This window comes from Cornus florida, unplaced genomic scaffold (genome assembly GCF_030987335.1).
Source record: "Cornus florida cultivar Cherokee Brave unplaced genomic scaffold, ASM3098733v1 CherokeeBrave_3.0.0_Hap2_Chr08, whole genome shotgun sequence".
NCBI classification, from domain to species: domain Eukaryota; kingdom Viridiplantae; phylum Streptophyta; class Magnoliopsida; order Cornales; family Cornaceae; genus Cornus; species Cornus florida.
In genome coordinates, this window is record NW_026775578.1 from 2,711,544 (window position 1) to 2,734,151 (window position 22,608).

At 34.7% G+C, this 22,608-nt stretch overlaps 3 protein-coding genes across 3 annotated transcripts; 2 read left to right on the plus strand and 1 right to left on the minus strand.

The window, feature by feature from the left end:
• Positions 1-9,384: 9,384 nt before the first annotated feature.
• On the plus strand, positions 9,385-9,831 carry LOC132268548 (uncharacterized). The gene has a single exon (XM_059769380.1). It carries the CDS (start codon positions 9,385-9,387, stop codon positions 9,829-9,831), a length of 447 nt encoding a protein of 148 aa, XP_059625363.1.
• A 23-nt stretch (positions 9,832-9,854) lies between these two features.
• On the minus strand, positions 9,855-12,851 carry LOC132268888 (rho GTPase-activating protein 2). The gene is made up of 4 exons (XM_059769787.1): positions 12,479-12,851; positions 11,733-11,853; positions 11,256-11,606; positions 9,855-11,164 (listed from the first exon to the last, which is right to left on the minus strand). The coding sequence occupies exons 1-4, from the start codon at positions 12,784-12,786 to the stop codon at positions 10,547-10,549; spliced, it is 1,398 nt and encodes a 465-aa protein (XP_059625770.1). The 5' UTR covers positions 12,787-12,851; the 3' UTR covers positions 9,855-10,546.
• Positions 12,852-16,825: 3,974 nt separating this feature from the next.
• LOC132268889 (NPL4-like protein 1) lies at positions 16,826-21,822 on the plus strand. The gene is made up of 2 exons (XM_059769788.1): positions 16,826-18,011; positions 21,274-21,822. Exons 1-2 carry the CDS (start codon positions 17,031-17,033, stop codon positions 21,526-21,528), a joined length of 1,236 nt encoding a protein of 411 aa, XP_059625771.1. The 5' UTR covers positions 16,826-17,030; the 3' UTR covers positions 21,529-21,822.
• The last annotated feature ends 786 nt before the right edge of the window (positions 21,823-22,608 follow it).

Genomic DNA, 22,608 nt, shown 5'->3' on the forward strand with positions numbered 1-22,608 from the left:
AAATGTCCCAATTGTTGCTGGACACATTTCGGCTCAATTGCCATGTTGAAAAGAGTCACTCATCAATTGCTGATGGGGAATTTTCCTGGATACCGTAAGTGAATTTTAATACTCACTAAGCTTTATCCTCATTATACTCTTCTAAAGGATCACCAAGTGAATCCATTAATCTTTCAGTGTGACCTTTGGTGGTTTGAGTGATGTACAAGGACAGGTTGGGATAAATACTGGTGATCAAGTGGGAAAATATACGTTTATGCTAATGTAACAATGCTTAGATTGAGAACTAAAATTTTTTACTCTTGATATATACTATGCAATCGTTTGAAAACAATTATTTAAAATTCTTGGATTTATGTTTAGATCGCCCTAACAAATGATCTTACAGCTCCTCGATATTTGCAGAAGCTCATACAGATTGTAAACAAAATGGGATCATGTAGCTTGCATTTGTTTTGATTAAATTGCTTTTGAATTGTTCTTACTTCTTTTATTCCACGTTATCTGAGATTTTGGTTTCATTTAGTGATAGTGATGCATAAATCACCATTTACTCTTGAATCAGGGCACACAATGAGGGCTTCATTGCTTAGCTGCATTGCTTTGTGCTTAGTTGCATATATTTGAATACCTCTATCAGCATCTTGTCAAATAAAGGTTTATTGCTTGCAGCCCTAGTGGTCTGGAAGCATGTGGATTTCAATGGAGACTATGGTTGGAATGTATAAATATTTGAAAACAGTGAAGTTATGAGATAATACTTGATGAACTTGAAGGCTCCCTAGAATTTTTAGAACTCAATTTTTTTATTAAGTGACCAATTTTTGTAATATATACCTAGTATAAAGGTTTTAAAAATAGTAAAGCATTAAAGTTATGAGATAATTATTTGATGAACTTGAAGGCTCTGCAGAATTTTTAGCACTCGATTTTGTGATAAAGTGCCCAATTTTCGTAATGCATAGGGTGTTAAAATAGTAGCTGCCTGTTAAGTGGTGTAGACTAGGCACACCAAATTTAGGGACATTTTCACAGGCTTCTTTGGTTGCTTTCATAATCATGCTTTTAGGTCCTGAAGTGTCATCTACCTTTGCACTAGAGGTTGCACTTGATCCTCTTTGTCTGTTGATTCTGGTGCTGTCCTAAGTTGTTGTAACCACTCATTTAAGTTTATTAATAAACGCGTCTCTGGCATTTTCTTTAGAGTGGTTTTACATCTTGTGCTTTTACTCTAGTTTGGAGATTATGAAACTCTCACGTATATGTACCTCACTTTCATCCTCTGCAGCGGACAAGTTGAATAATCCTTCAATTTATACATTCTATTTGAAAATAAACCATTTTAATTTTTACCTCCCATAACATAATAAGGAGACCTCAAATCGTGCACCAATCGAGGATTTTGAGCAAAGTACTTGGAAGTTGGTTTGAAGCTTCAATTGTAATGAATTCTAACTTGAATTTCTTCAATTTCAGAACACTTTGGGAGTTTGAGAATGCCTGGGGAGTCTTAAACTCAGATGTTTGTGCAAATGTGCCTCTCTTTCATATTGCTTTTCGTATTTTCTTTTTATTTGAAATGTATGCCCGTTTGTGCTATGCTTGAATAATTTGGTTTGATCTTGGCCTTTAGCTCTTCTTTATGATTTTTAACATGTTTTTCATTTATTGGAGCATGCTTTGGATTCTGTTTTGCTTGCTATTACTATTTTAAGCAGGCTAATTTGCACAATTTTTAGGGCTAGGGTGAATTTTATTTTTTTTCCCTACTTGATATGTGAATGTTCTAAATCAAGATAAATGTATGTTTAGCCTCTTATGTGTACATGTTCTTGTGTATTAACCTATTTTTGGTTTTCTTTCAAACAAAAAAATTATAAATATAAAAAGGTTCAGTCTTTTTGGAAACTATTATAAGGGGATGTTTTAGGTATTTTTTGAGTTTATCTTGCTGGAGTTTTTAGTTTCTTTGGCTATGGGAATCGTAATTTGAAAAAGGCATTGTTTTCATCTGTTCTCAAACTCCATTGTTTTTTAGTTGCTTTAGTTCTTGTTTCTTCTTAATCTAGGACATTTTTTAGGTGTTGGAATGATGTCGTATTATGATCAGGTCAGCATGATTAGCTTATGTGATTAACTCTGCTTGTTCTGTATAGTTGAGCTTCTAGGACTGTATAATTCAACTTTTGCTAATTGTTTGAATGATAATAATTTTCTCTCTTCCCCCCTCCCCTCCCTAGTTATCATAACACTCTCTTTTTTTGTGATATGATTTGGTATTAAAAAAAATCCTAATATTTGCATTTTTAAATTTGTGGCTTGCATTTATTATGGTTTTCAGGAATTAATACACTAAATTTACATATGAAGTGTTTATATTATTGCAAGCTTATAGGTTTAAGGCCAATTTTCTGTGCAATGTTTTATTTTTAGGATTTCCTTCGTGATTTAATACTCGGATTATGATTTTTTGATAAGGGTGTTTGAATTATAAATTTGGCACTGTTTTGCTTATTCTATATGATCTGCACTATAAAGAGCCATGTTTCACTCGATTGCACATAATTATTTAAGTTCATATAATATCTTTGGCATGGTTAATGCATGTTTGGTTGTTTTAATCTGTGATTAGTTGCTGGAATTGCACGACTTCAGTTAGTTCTGAAGTTGTTCTATTTTGATCTTTAACTGTTGTTCCCTGGCTTTGTTATTAGCATTGGGCTCATAGAATTGCTTGCATTGAGGTATAATGATAATCTTTATTATTATTATTTTTTCAGTATTAAATCTTATTTATATTTATTTTCCTAATTTTGTGCTCGGCTTAGGAGTTAACTATGTGCTGACCTTTTCTTTTTCCTGCTCACTTGAGAGGTATATGTAACATGCCTTATTTTATTTCTCTTCCAATTTTTTTTTTTTTTTGAATGTGAGTTTGTATGGAATATAGCATTTTTATTATTCACGGTTGTTTTAAGTGTATGGTCAATGGCCATTGTTGATAACTAGAGGCCTATCATTGTTGGGACAAGATGAGGCGCCCAAGGTGATTACCCCTTCTCATCTTGTACTGTAACCACCGATTCTAGTTATCTGGATTAAGCTCTACCAGCCTCTATATGTCTTGAGAGTGTGGTTTCCACTGCTACAATCACCATGGCAAACCTGGTCAGCCATCAGTCTCATGCTTTGAGTATATCAAAGGAGTTGTCAGGTACTGAGGCCCTCTTTGTCAGAGGGGACACCTGGCACTGAACCACCAAGCTTTTAAGCATTTTAGTGGACCCTAGTACCATCTTTAATATTGTCCGTGTTGGATTGTGTGGATAATATCTTTGTTTTCGTGGAATTGTGACATGGATTCTTACGAATTCGAATAAGCCTCATGCTCCATTTAAGGGTCTTACCTTGTGAGCTGGTCAAAGAAAACAAGATTTAGTCCACGACCATGTTATCTTCATGCCTCTTATATTAGGATATAAAGGTGCCAGTCAATCCTCTTAAATCAATTCGCAGCTGTTTCTAGCACTAAAAGAAACTCATGCTATGTTTGGTAATACTGAATTGGCACTTTATTTATTTATTTATTTGGTGTTTTACAACCATATACTATACTGTAGTCATCTTCTTCAAGCATATGAGCAGAGTCAGGTTGTTCTATATAGCATAATATTCCGTAGGCTAATTCAGAGGTCATTATTTGCTCCTCTGTGCCTTCGGTTGTTACACTGTGATGGTGGGATTAGCGTATGAGTAGTCTTTCTATAATTTCTTTGATATGAAGCTCTCCCTCCACTTAGCGCAAATGTCCATTCTCAGTACCCTAGTTACCAGTTCACAACAAATAGAACATTGCTGAGAAAGGTATGGTGTCTGCATGTCATGTCTAATCCATCTTCTTTCATTGGTGAAGAAAACAGTATGGTGTTATGTCCATCTTCTCTCACTTGTGAAGAGAAAGGTGTACGTGGTGTCTGCATGTCATGTCTACTTCAGCATATTGTATCCGTTCAACTCTTTCTCTCTCCCTCTTCCCCAAACTTCATTGCTTTATGCAGATTACATTGTCTGCAGATGAATAAGACATATTTATTATATGATTCCAAGACTCCGCCGTTCATTTAAGGTGGAGTTTATGAATAGGATCTCTTTTTAACATAAGGAGGATATTTTAGTATAAACATGTTTTTACTTTCCGATTTGTGTATGATGGTCGTGAACGTCACTGCATCTAGTTGATGTCTTTCTATCATCGCCGGCTCTCTGTTGGCAAAGGTTTGGCAACACAGATGTTGCTTGCCATTTCATTCCTTCCTAGTTTTAATGATCTGCCATTTTTTTTTATTTTTTGTTTTTAACGGATATTTTTATGGTTAAATGCTTTGAACAATTATACAAACTAAGATTTGAGCACTTTGTGTAAATAATATCAGAAGTTGCAGTTGACCAATGACCACGACGAGCACCGTACTATAAAGGTAATATTTTTTTATAAATATATTTTATATGCGTATCATTAAGCTCGCTTGGGCATGTATGAAATTTGCAATGGTATATTACATTTAGCCCACATGGGTAATCATCCTTTTTGCTTTAATTTAAAAGCTATATTCAATCGAATGAAATTAAAGTTTTGAAATTGTAATTAGTAAAATTAGAAAAAAAAAAAAGTAATTCAATTTTTTTAAATAATCAATTTCATCAATTTTAAGTGAAAAAGGTAATTCATAAAATTGAAGTAAATTTTTTTTTCAATTTTTCTAATTTCAAGTCTGAGGCCTAATGAAGCCCAACATAACCAAAGAGAATTTGAGACATTGAATATTATGATGAGATGATTGAGATGGTGTTTTGACCATTTGATTTGTGGGTTAAATATCTTTGAGGGACCTAAAAAATTAGGGATTTGAGCAAGTATTGGGTATCCGAGGGTACCCAAAAAAAATGGTAGTACTGAGCCAATCATTCATTATTTTGTCCTAGTTAAAAAAAAAAAAATGGAGTAACCATTCATGCATGGTGATTTCTTATTAGAAGGAAAAGGATGTCATTGTTGGGGGTACCGGCTAGAAAGTTATCAAGGGATTTGGATTATGAATAGCCGTTGTAATGATAATAAACGGTTACAAACACTTTATTAAAGTATATATATTAATCTTTTAGTTCTATTATAAATTTATTTTACTTTAGTGGAGTATTTGTAACCGTCCGTTGCATTATGTTACATTCTAACAAAGTAAAGTAGACCCATATATGTTGATAAGTGCACCTAAACTCAGCCATATGTATAAACTTAAGGGAACCTCTCAACTGATAAAGAATACTTATCTTTTTGTAAATTTAAAATTTGTAAAGAAAAATAAAATATATTTTCTCCCTATCCCTCCAAATCAACCCTACCAAACACACCTTAAAAGAATACTCCTACAAACCACTACGAATTCTAAATATAAGTAAATATATATATATATATATATATATATATAAACTTAAGGAACCTCTCAACTGATGAAGAACACTTATCTTTTTGTAAATTTAAAATTTGTAAAGAAAAATAAAATATATTTTCTCCCTATCCTTCCAAATCAACCCTACCAAACACACCCTAAAAGAATACTCCTACAGACCACTACGAATTCTAAATATAAGTAAATATATATATATATATATATTTGTATTTGGGTAGGATTAAGTGGAGAGATAGGGAGGGATAGCTATCCCTCCCTATCAGTTGTTGGCTTTGTCTCCTAATTTGAGAAGATAGGAAGAAAAAGGATAGTGAAATAAGTTGTAAATTCCTAATACCAAAAATGCCCTTTAAAAATAAACATACTGAATAGTAATTCTATTTATGTCCCAATTATATATTATTCTTACTAGGGCAACAACCGATTGTGAGAGGCGACACAATCATTGTTATCATGTGGTATTTAGATTTTGATTCTCATATTTGATAATCCACTCACCACTTTTGTTATTTTACATGAATTGGAATGCTTACCACATTTGTTGATCTAAATTCAAGTAAAGCGTTTTTTTTATGTGTTAAACTGAGCAGGAGCAAGATTATTTATGAGTCAACTGAGCAGTAGTAAAAGATTTTGGCATTTGCTGATGCCATCATAGCCTTTTTTTTTTAGACAAATTTATTTTTTGGTTCATATCGTCTTTCTTTCCTCCTATTTTGAATACTTAAACTAGAAATGTAATAAGTGTGTTAAATCACATTTTGACATGTAGGGTGCTTCTCTATGGTCAAGTTCAAGTGTACCAACTTGGTTTGATAATATTGGAGTCTTCTCATTGTTGTATTGATATATTCATGTCAGTTGAATGGGTTTCCTACTGTTAATATCTTAGAGAAAAATGATAATAGGATATATAAAATAAGGTAGCACCAGGGCCAAAGTTGAAACCATTGAAATGTATTAAAAACAGTGTTAAAGTCATAAAACTCAGATTTATATATGGTGGTTCGTTAAGAATGTTTTCTATATGGTTTCAAGTATTGGTCTATATCACAGTATACGTATGGTGATATTGATAAATTTTGGTGTTTGTGTTGATTGATTGTAAAGACATGTGATTGTATGTTGACAAATCCAGTAACAATTTTGCAATAATGGAATTTGAACAAAACATCCATCTAAATCCATGTTAGTTAACTTACCAAGGTTTTCAACATTTTAGTGAAGATATTAATGAAAGGGTAAAACAGTAATTTGGTCACTATCATTTTTTTTCTTTTCTCTCCTCTATCTTATCTAAACAAAAATATCTATCATTTCATTTCTTTTCTCCCTTTTCCATCCAAAACGAATAGAAATTATTATTATCATTTACTTTCTCTCCTAACTAATATTATCCTTTTTTTTATTTTCTCCCCTATTTATCCAAACACACCCTTAGGGTAATTGAAATTTCAAAATTGTATGCTTCATTTTAATTTATTTATAAATTAAATAACAAAAATAACCCTTAACTATCTTAGTTGGTCTCCTCCTCTTTCTCACTTCTTTGATCTCTCTAGAAGTCTTATCAAATAAAATTCACTCTCATTTCCATTTCTTTTATTTCCATCTTTGTATGTTTATTCTTTTTACTCTAACTGAATCACAAAGGCCTACCATCAAATTACTCTCGTTTAAATCTTTTCTTTTTCCTTTTTTTTGTATGCTTCCATTTTTTTCTCCAATTGACGAACACCTACCATTTACAAATACCTATTTATCTTATTTTGTGGTGAATTTAGCAAACCAGTGTAGCCTTTTACGGTCAAATTTTTGGAATAGCTGAAAAAAAAAAAAAAAAAAACTAAGAACATTGAATATCTATTTCTATCCAGGAAGCTATCAAAGTTGGAAAACTCTATACTTACCACACCCAAAAAAAAAAAAAAAAAAAAAAAAAAAAGAAGTTGAAAAACTATGGAGAAAGAATACGACTTTTAAAGAGAGTACACAATTTATGATTATAGCCTTTGAGGTTATATTAGGTAATGTCTTGTTGTCCTAGTCTTTATCGTCAATATTGTCTAAAAATATAATTACTACTTCTTTTCACCTTCTTTCTATATTGCTCTAATTAATCTCTTTTTTATTTCAAATTGATAATATTGACAATGATTTGTGTTTTTATATACATTGAGCAATCTAAATACGAGTAGAAGAGGAAAGATGATAGGGAGAGAGGAGAGAATGGGGATGAAAGAGAGAGGGAAGAAAAAAAAAAAAAAAAGACAAAATAGTTGAAAAGTAAGTTGATAGAGTTGTATTAACATAATTTAGGATTATTTTTATTATTGAATTTATAAAAATATAAAAAATAGAGCTAGCTCCCTTCTTTTAATTGGCTTGGAGGGAATCTCAGAATTTTGGCATGAATTGATTGATTGATTTATTTATTTATTATACGTTATCTGGTAAATTCTTCTTGATAAGGTTCAAAAGAAGGATGTCTAGCCTTTTGAAAAACTTGGAAAGTGCCCCATACGATACCAGCGGTTTTTTGGCTCTGAAAAGGTTAGCTGTGTCAGCAACACCACACTTATGTAATATGACATTATCTACACGTTTTAATTGTAAGTAATTGTTTTGATTCACAGATTGATCGCCAAACCAGCACAGCACACAGGAAAAGAACTGGCCAAGTCTCGGTTCAAATGTTGGCTTTATGTTTCCGAAGGGAAAATGATTTCCTTCTCTCTTTTTTCGTTTGAATTTTGTCTGGTCAATTTGTTCGGTTCGGCTTCATTGATGTGGTTGATTAAAACACCTTGTTTTTATTTTTTCATAATTTTAAAAAAATTGCTTATCTATTGTAGTACTTGATTTTCTTATAATAATTATAACATCATTTTTGTTTTTTAGATCCATTTATCCATTTATTTGTTTAATTTCTCAACAATTCTGCAAATCTATGGTCAATTAAAAAACATGGAAACTTTTGTGCTTGAAATAATAAAATATTAAAAAATAATAATAATAATAAAATATATTTAACGTCAACGTGTGTATATACACCAACACCTATTAAAAAGAGATTACCTAACTTTTAATCTCCCATCCTTTGTGATTGTCTCCATTCAATTTTCCTCAAAACTAGTGCAACCTGTATCATATCTCACAATATTAATGCTGTGAAGGGTAGACAGCATATTAAGGAACTTGTTTTATTTTAATTTATTTTTTGTGGTATTCTTTTTATTTATCTAAATTAAAGATCCTAATATTAATGCCTGTGAAGGGTAGATAGCATATGATTTTGACTTTTGATGGTAGTGGTCTCCATTAAAAACAAACCAACATTTTGGCGTCGTGAGGTGTATATATGTATATATAAATGCATGCGTACTTTCAATCTTAATTTCGTACGCAACTTGTGGATGTTTTTCTGGTGACGCAAGTTTACAATTGAAGAGTAAATCTGGATACTCGGTGATCTAGTTTTGGCACGGCAGTTTGACACGTACAAGTCAAAGGAAGTCACCTTCCTTCTAGAAGGGAAGAGTATGTTGTCAATTGTTACTGAACATGATTGTTTCCTTCTAGAAGATGGGCACATGTCCGATTCCTTTAAATCTCTCGTGCCTCTCTCTCTCTCTCTCTCTCTATATATATATATATACACACACACACATATACACGTGTGTGGGTGTGCGAGTCTATTGGTCTAATTCAAATATGAAAGAAGTCGGCATGAACAACCCAAAGATTTAAGTTAGCCCACCATGACATTAAAAGTGTCAAAAGAAGACAACCCACGTCATACTCTTATCTTTTTTAATCTCTACATATTTTATGTGTGTCTAATGTCTATATATATATATATATAATTTATCTTGATGTATATATATGTAATGTGGTTGTGAAGGGGAAAAGGAAAATGGCTGGAAGGAATGTTGTTGATGTATCTTCTTTCTTGCTCTTTGAGGCCACCGGTGATTCTGAAGCTGATTCTGATCTCAATATGGTTGCAATGACCATGGAGGTGGATGTAGCAGACGATGATGCACAATCATGCAGCTGTGATTCATCAGACTGTACACGTGTTATAGAGTTTGATGATGATTGTGATGATGATCTTGATTATGAACTTCATACCAGTGATTCCGACGATGATGATGAGAGTGAGGAGGAAGAAGATCAGGAAGCTATTGATCACCGAGATTGGACGGGTGATAGTAAGTTGGTGCCACCCAATACCGTGCGAGGTTTGGTGACAGCAGCAGGGCTACAAAAGACATCAAGGACTTGTGTTGAATCAACCATGGAGATGATCAATGAGATTGAAAATAACAGGCTTTTCTGGGAGGCTTGTTTGGCATCTTGAGTCATGAATTCCATCTGTTCTTGTTTTGTATTTTTTTTTTTTTTTTTTTGTCTCTTTTTAGTATCTTTTTGGTGTTCAAGAAATGTAAAGACCACTTTTGGGCAATCAATTTCCTGTTTATACTTAACTTTCATTATTTTGTTTATAAAACATTTAAATTGTTAAAGTCTATGTAAATTGCACACAATTCATTTGGCTTTTGCAGTTTGTTTATCAATCAATAAGAGGATGCATAGTGTCATATGCTGTTAAACCTAGGTTTACAGATTCCAGTTTGAAACTTGTCACTTTAAATTACTTTCAACCTTGGTAAACTAAGAATGAATGTCGAGCAAAGTAACATAAGCAACTGGAAATTTGAACACATCTCATATGTAAAGTGGTCAAAGTTAAAAATCCTTCAGTTGCCTTTTCTTTTTCTTTTTTTAGGACAACTGCAATTCTAAAATGGTCGCCGGTGAGGTGAATCACTAAATTACAAAAGAACACAGGTCCAGCCATAAGCTGAACAAGGAATGAAAATCAATCACAAGCAAACCACTCACATCCGCTGTTAGACAACCAATGCCAAACACACAAACACCATCAATTTACAGAAGCAATTTACCATGGCTATAGCTTCCAAAACAAAATCACCATGACTGTAGAGGGAAATCTGAAGTCTGCAAAAGAGGTACCACCTCCACCAAATTTGCAAATGAAATCTCGAACAGATTTACCGGACACCAAGTGAAGGCATAGGAGAAGCAGACACCTTGGTGGTGTCTACCACCTCCACTCCATTGGTGTTTTCATATCTTTTTGATGAGATTAACGTGTTGTCCTTCCGTCCAAGAACAATCATGCTTGCTACTGAGTCTTCTCCATCACTTGTGCTCAAACCAGAACTCCCAGTTTTCGTATCAGATAATGGAACACTACATTTTCCTTTGAAAATAAAGTCTTTCCTGGGACTCACATGCTCTTTCTGCTCATCTCTTACTGAATCTTCTAGTGAAATATTTTGGGACTTGTCACACTCGTTCAATTGTCTCAAGAAACATTTCTCTATCTCACTTGACTCGTACTCATCTTCGACTTCATCTTCACTACAGTAGCTGTAATGGGCATGATCATCGTAATCCGATAATGGACCCCTCAACTCACAGCTGCTATCCATCTCCTGCTGGCTATCAAATTCCTCACCAGTTTGCTGATCAGAATAATGAGAGGACATGGGTGAGTATTCACCACTTGCAGTCCCATTGCGTTCTCTTAGTGTTTTCATGATCAGGGTCTTGAGCAAGTTCATTACTTGGACAGCGTGCATCAGGGCCGTCAATGGATCAGACATCTGATCAGGTAAACAAAAGAAAAGAGCTTAAGTTTATCGATCAACTATACTAGTCAATATATATCATACTTTGTGAGGTGTACTGATTTACCTGAGTCATGTTTGGAGCAAAAACCATGGCGATATTTCTAGTATTCATTTTGTTGGATTCCTCTTGCTCTACGACATCAGCCATAAGATCAATTGCCCAATTGAGCAACGCTGCCTCGGTTGGTTTTAGCTGCTTCATGAGCTCAATGGACTCCTCCTCCGTGTTGCATTGCAAAACTTGTTCCTGGGACAGACCATCTAACACACCCGAAGGCAGCTCTCGAAACCAGGCTTTGATGAGACCTGCCAAACAATGGACATCAATGTCATTTGGCACAATGCCTCTGTTCAACTGGTTCCTGACATGCTCCTCTTGGCTGTTCTCAGGGTTTATACGGAAAATTCCTTCCACCTGTAAAAATTTAATTCAAAGAGTTCAGTTGGAAACTCTTTTAAACATCAAAGCAAGCACGTGTGTATAGCTATTCTTATGTTCCTTTGAAATGACAGCAATATTTAGCAGCATTCAGTAATGTACCTTAAGACCTCCTTGTGAGGATAATCTCTCCTGCATGAGCAAGAGAATTGTAGGGACACTGTTGCCTCTCGAATCATAAGAACACTGCATCGATTCTGCTGAGACACCAAACACGCTTGCACTACAAAATTGCGTATAAACAATTAGCAATGCACACAAAGTTTAGGGGTAAAGAAACATTGGGGTAAAAACAAATGGTTTCTTACTCTCTGTATATGAGGTAATTCTACTATCCTTCAAATCTTAAAAAGCTTTTTTTTGGGCAACTATTTTTCTTGGCTAGTAGTGTGCCGTTTCAGTTGTCAGGGGATAAGTTCATGACACTTATATGTGTGGATAACTGGTGTGTAGCTGGATTTCAAGGAGGAGTGGTTGTCGCATTTTGAAAACCGTAAACAAGTGAATGAATCTTATGTCCTATCACTTCAATTGTTTTGAGCCCATTCTCCATGAACCTCCATTTTGGTTGTGGATAAAGGGAAAATGAACATGTTTATATGAAGTGAATGTGTAATTAATATGAAGATTTTAACAGCAATAGTACAGTACATTGGAAATTAATCTTGGACAACTTCATAATCTCTCTCTGACACACATATTTAACGATGATAAATTAAAATTAAACACTATAAGCATACGGAAAACCCAAATAAAGTATTTAGAAATTAAAAGTGCCCAAAAGAAGCCAGATCAATAATTAAGAAATTAAGAGTACCCAAAAGGCAGAGGAAGAGAGATGATTAAACCTGGCACTGGGGACTCTACAGGGGATCTCAACTTGGAATTCAACGGGAAGACCCAGGAAGCCATTGAAGCGATCGAATGTGACATGGGTGATGTGTTGAACATTCATGGGCCACCCGATTTCCATGTGATTAACGGTGGAGATGACGTCCTCCCGTCGATCTACATCGCAATAGACCATGGATTTTCTCAGAGCTGCCAAAAGAAATCCAATTAGAGATAGCTGGTTTTGCTCTTCAGCTCCCTTTGTTCCCTTTCCACTACCACCACTCCCAACACCATCCTTTCTCACCATCACCATTCCTGTCATATATATATCTCTCTCTCTACTGTGTATGTTGAGTGAGGTGAAGAAGATAATGAATCAATTTGAATATTTGGAAAAGGCGTCTTCTTTGTTGAACTTCGAAGTTCTCTATCTAACGGCCACCCGTTTCAAATTTTCACATCTGCTTTTTTGTTTTTTTGATGACCTGACCTTCCCTTTGATGATAATCACCGATATGCCACTCGTTTTTTGTTTATAAAATAACTTTTTAAATAGATTTTTTCAAGCAGATGTGAATAGTGAAGTATTTTTATCCTTTTAGGTGATGGATAGTCCACATATTTGAATTTATTCAGATCATAATAAAAAATTCTTTCATTCCTTTGATGAAAATCTAAATAGCATTGCTATTGTTTATAAATCGTAAAAAAGTATGATTACACACCAATAATATGTTATTTTACTTGTGACAGAGTATATGTTATTCTACTTAATTTATTTAGTACAGCATCATTTTATTTTCTCTATTGTTCTATTCTTAAATGGATGTTTGATGGATAATTTTTCATTTCATTTGTTAAAAAAATAAGCATTACATTTATTGAATTTTGAGACTAATTCAGATTTCTTAATCTAGTGTAGCATTACTGAATGTGCAAGAAACTACTCCCTGTTAGGAAAGTAAATTTATTAATCAATCCCTTACATTCCTCCTATTTTTATCTATTTATAGAAGTTTATCCTTACCCACAAAATCCATTGGTCTTTTCTAAACCTTGAGATAATGTGGGCTCTATCCCTCCTAAGCGACCTGGATCTCTTCTTGGGCCTCACTCTCAGTCAGCACAGGCCCTGAATGAGAGTAAGTGAGCTGGGGGCCGCTGGGTCCCTTCCTTAATTGGCGGGCTGAGCTGAAGTTGGCCCAGTGGGATTTTATTCCCCTTCAATTAGCAAGGGCCTTGTAGTTCAGTTGTATTTTATCTACTTTCAAAGTGGATAGTGATTGTCCGAGTCTCCAAAGGAGCAAAGTAAATATGTAGATGTGGTGTGTGTGAGTTTTTTTTCAATAATTAAAAAATAAATAAATAAAATTAAATATAGTGTAGCATTTATTGAAATCTCGACTTCAATTCATTCAGTCTCAACTTCAATCATACCCCCTACCCCAGCTCGGCCCCAAACCAAACAAAAAAACTTGTACTTGTTAAATAATCACAATCAAATATTTTTCGTTTTATATTACTATCTAAAATAATGGATTAGGGTGGTAATTCAAGACTTGAAGGAAATAAATCTTCTTAGCAATAGTATCGATTTATAACATATTGATTTACCAGCAAACAAAAAAAGGAAAAAAAATATGCTTGTAAATCTTATGAAGGGTAAAATTTGGTCCTAAAATAAATGTTGGTGCCATTGTTTGCATATGAGGGCTAACAAACATGCATTGAGTCCCACTGCATCAAAATGAGGGCTAGATCCTCTTAATATGATACGGAAGCATGCATTCTTCCATGATCGATCAATTCTTGCTCATTTAGGGGTTCTTGCTTCTATGTTCATTGAGTTCCCCGTGATCCTGTTCTCGAGCACTGAGTTCTTATGCTTTTTGTGATTGGCAGTGGTTCTTTGTGGACACCGACAATTCTGATGTTGATACATTATCAGCGAACTTTTCATCTTTTCCATCTCGAGCTCCGACGGTCCCACCATGTCCTCGAGCACTATGTTGTTGTGCTGTGTGGTGTCAAAATTTGGATTACTTGTCAAAGGGGGTCAATTGTGCGTGAAGGACACGCAATGCTTCTCGGGTTGCAACATGGGCCTGCAACTAACGTGGCCTCAACTCTAACCCGAAACTTGCTCATTGACAATATAACCAACCAGTGTACTCTCATTGGGTTAATCCAAAGACAAACCTATTTTGCAATGGGTTGTAGCCTAAAGGTCCTCATTTTAATGTTGTACAGAGGGGTGTGCTTACTTGTATATTTGCCCAGGCCTGAGCGGATACTTATGCGAACAGGCATGGCTATGTGGAACCAACGAAAGATCCAAGTACCGGTACATTACAATACCCATTAAGAAGTGCTACCACCATTTTGTTCTATGTTTGGTTGCCAAGGCATGTTACCTTGCCTCAAGTATGGAAACCACCGTGGAAGGGAATGGTGATATGTATTATGACTGTTGGTGGTCCAAAACATGTTTCATGTGTGTGCTTATGTTCGAAGGTTTCAATTGGGCGATGACGTTTGCCTTTCCAAATGTGTGATTTGAAGGTGATGCCTTGCTTAACTACTATATGACCAAGCTTTTAATTACTGCCTTCGATTATTCTATGTGTAACAGTGGATGCTTATTCATTTATTCAAAAGTTCAAACTGTTGGGTAGTGCTGCATACCCATCCATTTATACCTAATCACTTTTTCATCTAAATCCGATATGGGACAAATGATCCTTGTTACATTAGTCTTATATGTTGTCAGGACCACATCATTGCGTTCGCAAGGAATGACATATCTATCTATCTATCATTTTTTTTTTTTTTTTTTTTGCGAGAAAAAAAATAAATAAATAAATTGGGCCGTCCAATTCAATGATATGACCAATGTTGATGTTTCTAATAATAGTGGTTGCTTTTATGTTAAAGTGTTGATTTTAAAGCTGAGAACTTGGGCATGATTACCCTACTATTTTTAATCGGTCAATATTGGACATGCCTAATATAAGAAAATGGGACCCTTCACTTCATTATCTATTACATAATGATCACCCATCGAATGTATCCGGTTAAAGTATTTTGTCTAATGGATTGGCCCAAATATTACTACTCTTATGTTAATTAGTATGTAAATAGAGTTACAAATTAATCGGATTGTTCATGGATACTTCAAACTCAATTTAGACTCGTTTATTAAGCAAATGAGCCAAGTTCGAGCTTGATTTCTAAGCTCGTTTAGTAAACAAATTGATCATGAACAATATTGGGCTTGGCTTGTGTAGGTTCATTTAAATTCACGAACATAAAATCGTATAGGATTCGTATATGTTTGTGAACCATTGGCTTGTGGGCTCATGTATATTTGTTTTTACTTTTTATTTGAACTCTTTAATATTTGAAAGTATATTAAAAAAATATAATGTTTTACTAAACGATTCTGACGAGTTTGAAAACGAACCTAAACATATTTTAAATACAAGTTCAATTTGTTTTCTTAAATGAGACAAGCCAAGCTGAACCCGAGCCTGAGCTCAGTTTTTTTGAGCTTGCCACAATCCAAGTTGAGTCCGAGCTGATCCTATAAATGAGTGGAGCCCGAGCAGCCTAATACTCAACTTGATTTGTTTGCAACCCCATTAGGCCATTAATTGGGGGAAGGGGATTCTAATCTTGTTTTCCCTAATTTTGTTTATTTTCAAAAAAAAAAAATAGTTCTCCATCCATCCTCTTGAATATTTTAGTTAAGATGGTAAATTGGATAAGTTAATTTTTTTTTTTTTCATGATTTGATTTGATTTCGATTCAAAAAATATAGCACTATTTATAAGTGCTTCGATTTGGTTTGAAATCTAAATTGAACTAAAATAAACCGTTATATAAATACATGTTAATTTGTATACTATCACATATAATTAAATTTATAGAATAATAACTACTATAAAATATTCATTAAGGACAAGAATATTAAATTACAACTAAATTTAACTAATTTAGGGAGTTGTCCATCGTGTAGTTTTGACAAATTTCAAAAAGTTGAAGGGGTTATTTAATATCAAAATATATATATAAATTCAAAGGGTGCTTTTTTTTTATTTATCAAAAGAAATGGAATAATTTAAGAGAGTTAAGTGTAATTTGTCTTTTCTCAATCCTTCAATTAATCGTGTAAAAAAAAAAACTTCAATTAATCACAGCCCTTGAGAGCTATATAAATTATGATCACGGATCAAATGCTAACATTTTTATGCTAACATTTTTAGATGCCGTACGCTTAAATAGGAATCCTTTTGTAATGTAACATTAGGAATCCTTTGTGATGTGTAACATTACGTGTGTTATATATATATACAAATATCTAGTTTTACTTTACCGTTCTGTTTCTCAGATGTTCTTTACCCTTTCTTGCTGCACAAGAGATACTCCACTTGAGAGTGTCTCACACGCACATCCACTCCAAATTCTCTATTGATCGCGTTAATCCGCCATAGTTGATTTACAGTCCACGACCTCTGTAAACATCTCTCACTCTGTTCTATTGATCTCGTTGTTTTTGTTGTCAAGATGATGATCAGAATTCGAAGCCGAGATGGGTTGGAGCGAATCACGATCGACAACCCACACATCACAATCGCCCAACTCAAAACCCTAATCGAATCCCAACTTAGAGTTCCCGTTCAGAACCAAACCCTCTCCACCAACCAAAACCTCTTGCTCGCCAAAACTCTAGAGGACATCGCTCGATTCACCGACATGTCCAATCCCCAAACCCTAGTTTCGTCTATAGGTATCGCACACGGCTCGATTGTCTATCTCGCGTACGAAGGCGAACGAACCGTCGCCGGTCCCAATGTCAAACCGGCGGGATCATTCGGACGCAAGATGACAATTGAGGACCTAATCGCCAAGCAAATGCGAGTCACCCGTCAGGAAAACCCTCATTGCGAGCTCGTATCGTTCGATCGTGACACCGCGAACGTGTTCCAGAACTACGTCAACGAGTCGCTTGCTTTTGCGGTGAAGCGCGGCGGAATTATGTACGGCACGGTGTCGCCGGAGGGCAAAGTGGAGGTGGATTTCATCTACGAGCCGCCGCAGCAGGGCACAGAGGATAATTTGTTGCTGTTGCGAGACCCGGATGAAGAGAACTTGGTGGAGGCGATAGCTTTGGGGCTTGGGATGAGGAAAGTAGGGTTTATATTTACTCAGACGATAAGTCAAAAAAAGAAAGATTACACGATGTCGAATGCGGAGATTTTGCAAGCGACGGAGCTTCACGGTCAGAGTGAGTTGAAGGAGTGGGTGACAGCGATGGTGAAGTTGGAGGTGAATGAGGATGGTGGTGCTGATGTCCATTTCGAGGCGTTTCAGATGAGTGATATGTGTATTAGGCTGTACAAAGAAGGGTGGTTCGAGACAGAAATCGGGGAAGAAGTTGATCCGAAGCTGTCGAGGATGAAGAAGGATGTGGTTGTTGGAGTGAAGGATACCAGGGAAGTTGATAATGATTTTTTCTTGGTGGTGGTTAAGATATTCGATCACCAGGTGCGTTCAATTTTCCATTTTTGGTTATTTATCTACGCAGTTTACCATCTCTTTTGACTTAAATTTCTTGATTGTCTTTATCAATTTGTTTATTGCATGAATCTGGTTTTGGGTTACTAAAAGAAGGAAAGTAGTCATCAGAACATCTTTTACCAGAAAAGCATAGAAACAATTGAGGGTGAGATAATTGGATTGTAAGAACAACTGATGGTGAGATAGGCCTAGGAATGGCGATAGGCTCAGCTGGAAGACCCGATGTTGGGCAATTAGATTGTGGAACATTAGAAAATGTTTGAATTGCTATTGATGAGTGTCTATTTTGGAACTAACATTGTTGTAGATTTTTGTGAATGACTAGGAAGTTTCATAACTGTGATGAGGCTAACTGATTCCTCCTCATGGCTTATTCTCTGATACATCTGATGAGTTACTAGAAATATTTGATAAATTGTGTCTGATAAATACAAAAATTGCTAATTATAATTTGTTGGCTTTGTTTTCATTGGAATGCTAGAAAATTGTTCCTAGTAATTTTTGGGGGCATGAAGATATAGTTCTTCTATATCTTTCTGCATTGGTCTTGTGTATTTCGTTGCATCTTCTTTTGGTACTTTATGATATGAGTTTCAACTCTTATTATAAAATCCTTATTATAAAATCCAATGAAAGTAATGAAACAAGTAATTTGGTGGCTAAAACTTATAACTAGGTTATGCTATATGAACTCTTTCTTATTTTATTTTATTTTATTTATTAGTATGTTATATGAATTTTTCAAATGTGTGAAGTATCCATGTTGGGCACACAAATGCAAGGTATGCAATATGTGTTTGATGTTTGGTTGGTCATTCGCCTAACAAATATACAATAATTTAATTGAAGTCAACTATTTAATTGTGCATATGTTTTTTATTTCATTATTATTCCATCGTAATTGAGATGTCCATCTATGTCTCTCATGTACTTCCATATTCCCATTAAATGTCACTGTGTCAACCTCATACTTACTGGCATTGGACTCAATGATCCTCCAACACGTGATGGAAGAAGAAGAAGAAGAAACTCAAAATTGATTGTATGAAACCTCTTTTTTTCAATACATTCTATTTAATCCAAATTAATTGGGTATTTCTTTGAATAAAGAATCTTCATACATCCATATAGTAATTGACGTAAAAGGTATTTGAACATACAAGACATTTTTATATACTTGTACTTAACATTTGCATAGATTTCAAGTTAGACCTCTGTTGTTAGGTTCTGAACTTGATACTCATACTTGTGTCCATGTGGCATAGGTGTTATATGAAATGCTTAATGTTACATAAAACATTGAGAAGAAAAATGTTCATGAAATGCAAATTTAGTCGTATTTAAGTGCCCTTGGTTCCCTTGATAAATTTGGCACTTCAACACATACCTCTGTTGAGTATTCTATCCTGCTCAATGTAATATAGCCTACAGGAGATATTAGTATGTGGCGTTGTTGGGATGTGCTTATATCCCTTGATAAATTTAAACCTTGTTTGTTAAGTTTGTGGACGTCTCCTTGATTTTATTACCTACTGAACTAGAGCCTCGAGTTTTGGAACAAAATATGTTTTTTGAGTAACTTAATGCAGAGCAGCTTCAACTTGGAAAATAACCTGAAAGAGTTCTACTCCTAGAGCTCGATTCAAGCTCAAACTTGTTTTCATATTAAATCTGTAGTTCTATATATGTATAAATGCATACACATATATGTATGAACACTACATATTATATATCTACACTACCTATCTTGTCAAATATATCTACACTACATACCTACTAATGATGCCAGCTGAGTGAGATGAGAGAGAAATCTGCCCAACACCCATCATGCGGATGAAAAAAAATACATGGAGGGAGAGATATATGAGAAAACATAGTGGAGAGAAATAGTGAGATTATGAGCACATGAGATCTGGGGAAGTGTTTGAATCGTGGAGGGAGATGGGAGTGTTTGGATATGGGAGAGAGACGGATTTGCTGGTATTATGACGGATTTGATAGGCTAAGCTTATATGGGACCTGTTGACGAGTCTGTATGAGCTGAGTCGGGAATCATTCGGGCTTGACTCATTTATTAAAGGAACCTTCAAAAGGAGCTTGGGCTTGGCTCGTCTTCTATATGAATGCACCTAAAACCGAGCTTAACCAAAGCAAGGACAGTTCAGTTCATTTACAGTCCTGTTTGTTTTCTCCAAAGTTACCCTGTTACATTTCAAAATTGTATCTTATTTGTTTTGCTGGAAAATTATGGGCGGATGGAATTTGATGGTCGGCTTCAGGATGATGATGGATGGAACCAAGATGTAGCATAGCCCTATCATTGTATCTAGATAATTAATTCTGTTAATCAGGAGGAGCAGGTCAATGCCAAATTGATATCGTAAAAATAAAAAGTCAATGCCAAATTGATCATATTGCTGCATGGTTTCTTGATTTCTCCTGTTGCAATGGTTGCTACTGTATCTAAACTTTCTTTTTCCCCATTTGAGAACTTATTGTTGTGAGCTCCCTGATGTGTTTTTTGCTATGCCCTTTATAAATTTTCTTTTAGAACATTATCACTATCCAAATAGATCTGTAGAGCCTCCATTTTGGATATTCAGAGAGAGTAATGATTAACATCTTTTTCTGTTAGGCTACACTTCATTTAGTGGCTGTCATGGCCCATGGGAGGCATCACTGTATGATTTATGATGGCATAAATCATGGAGCACCTTTAACTCGAAGATTAATTTTATAAAATAATGATATTCTTTAATTTGCATGCATAAAAAATGTTAAAATACAATATGAAGATATTATGGATCAAGTGGAGTGCGGTGCTGACTTGAAACTGGGTGGTACCAATGGTAAATGACAATACATATAATTTGGGGCAAGGCACTAAAAGATGCCCTCATGTTGACAGTCACAAGATATGCTGGACTGCATGAGTGGCTGGCTTGCTATTTTCCTCTCTTAATGAATAGAAGAAGCATGGTTGCAGGTAATGCAAATCAGAGCAGAGTGAAACTATAAAGAATAACTCAGTTCAAAAGGTTGTGATATATTTGCTTAGGAGTTCAATGTTACTCAGTAATTTTATCAACTTAACATGTTGTACTTGTTTTGAAGCATTGAATTTTATTTCATTACTCAATAATAATTTGTTAGCGGGTGGCCAAATTTGTATGATAATGCATTTCTATTCACTACTACTTTCCCTATCAAAATTTGTACGATAATGCAGGGCCCACTATCAACGACATTTCCAGTTGAAAACAGGAATTCCCCAGTGACAATGAAGGCGCTGAAAACCCATCTGGACCGAACAAAGACTCTTTCATTTGTTAAGCGAATTTCCGATTTCCATCTCCTGCTCTTGCTTGCCAGAATTTTAGATGTCAATGCTGATGTTCCTGCGTTGGCAGTGTGTGTGCAGACACAGACATCAGTGCCAGAAGGTTACCAGCTTCTAATAGAGTCCTTGGCCAGTGCTTCTTAATGTGCCTCTATGTCCTTTTGGTGAAGCAAGACTTGTCATCAGGCCGTTTGCGACAATGATGCTTCGGTTGAAGGGGTCCATTGAAGCATTCTCAAATTGCATTTGGACATCATGCATGCTCCTGAAAGCTTTCCCGACTTTGGCAATTTAATTATTTATGTCCTCACGTTATAACCACACATTTATAAATTGCTTCAATGTATCTGGATATTTATGTTCGCTAAAATGAGGCTGTGTGTTTACAAAGCAAGCCGTCTTGATTTTAAACAAGCAAAAAATAGATTTTATGGTGCCCTTTACCTGATTTTTTATTGTCTTGAAAAAACGGAGCAAGCTGACTTTGCCAATAATTTCCCTAATATTTTCCTATTTTCTTTTCAAGAATTTGATTACCTAAAATATGCAAATTATTTCTTGTTTTATTTATTTTTTCTGTTTTCAAATTGTTCTTTTATTTATTGTAGGAGTTGCAGAGTTTTCCAAAATCTATTTAACACAACTGATGTAATTTGTTATCTGAAATCTTGTCGACGCTGAACTTATGAGGTTAAATGGTGATATGGCTTTTATAAGCATGATTCCTGACTTATGAGTAAGCATGATTCCTGAGTTTAATAAGACCTGAGACCTATATTCTACAAGCGGTTTGTTCACAAACTGATGTACAACGTTATCGTATGGGTGGCAAATTGCAACACGATACAAGTTAAAAGAATTTGGATTGGGGTCATAAAATGGGTTTGGGTTTGGATTATAAAACCCAATTACTATAAATAATTAAATCATTTCAACATAAACCTTGTCTATACTTTATGATTTTTTTATTTTTATTTTGAATATTTGGGTAAATTGTTTTAATCGTTTTGATAAACAGATTATTTAATAAGTTAAGTTTGAGTTTACCTATTTAGTATAATATTCTTACATCGACATAACACGAACACAAATTGCCACCCCTACATTATTGCACAGAATAATTGGGGTAAAAATCTAAAGGATTGTGTATAAAGATATTGAAATAGTTGCTAATTTTGGTAGATATAGCTTCAAGGAGAAAATAACATTTTTTTTCCAACTTTC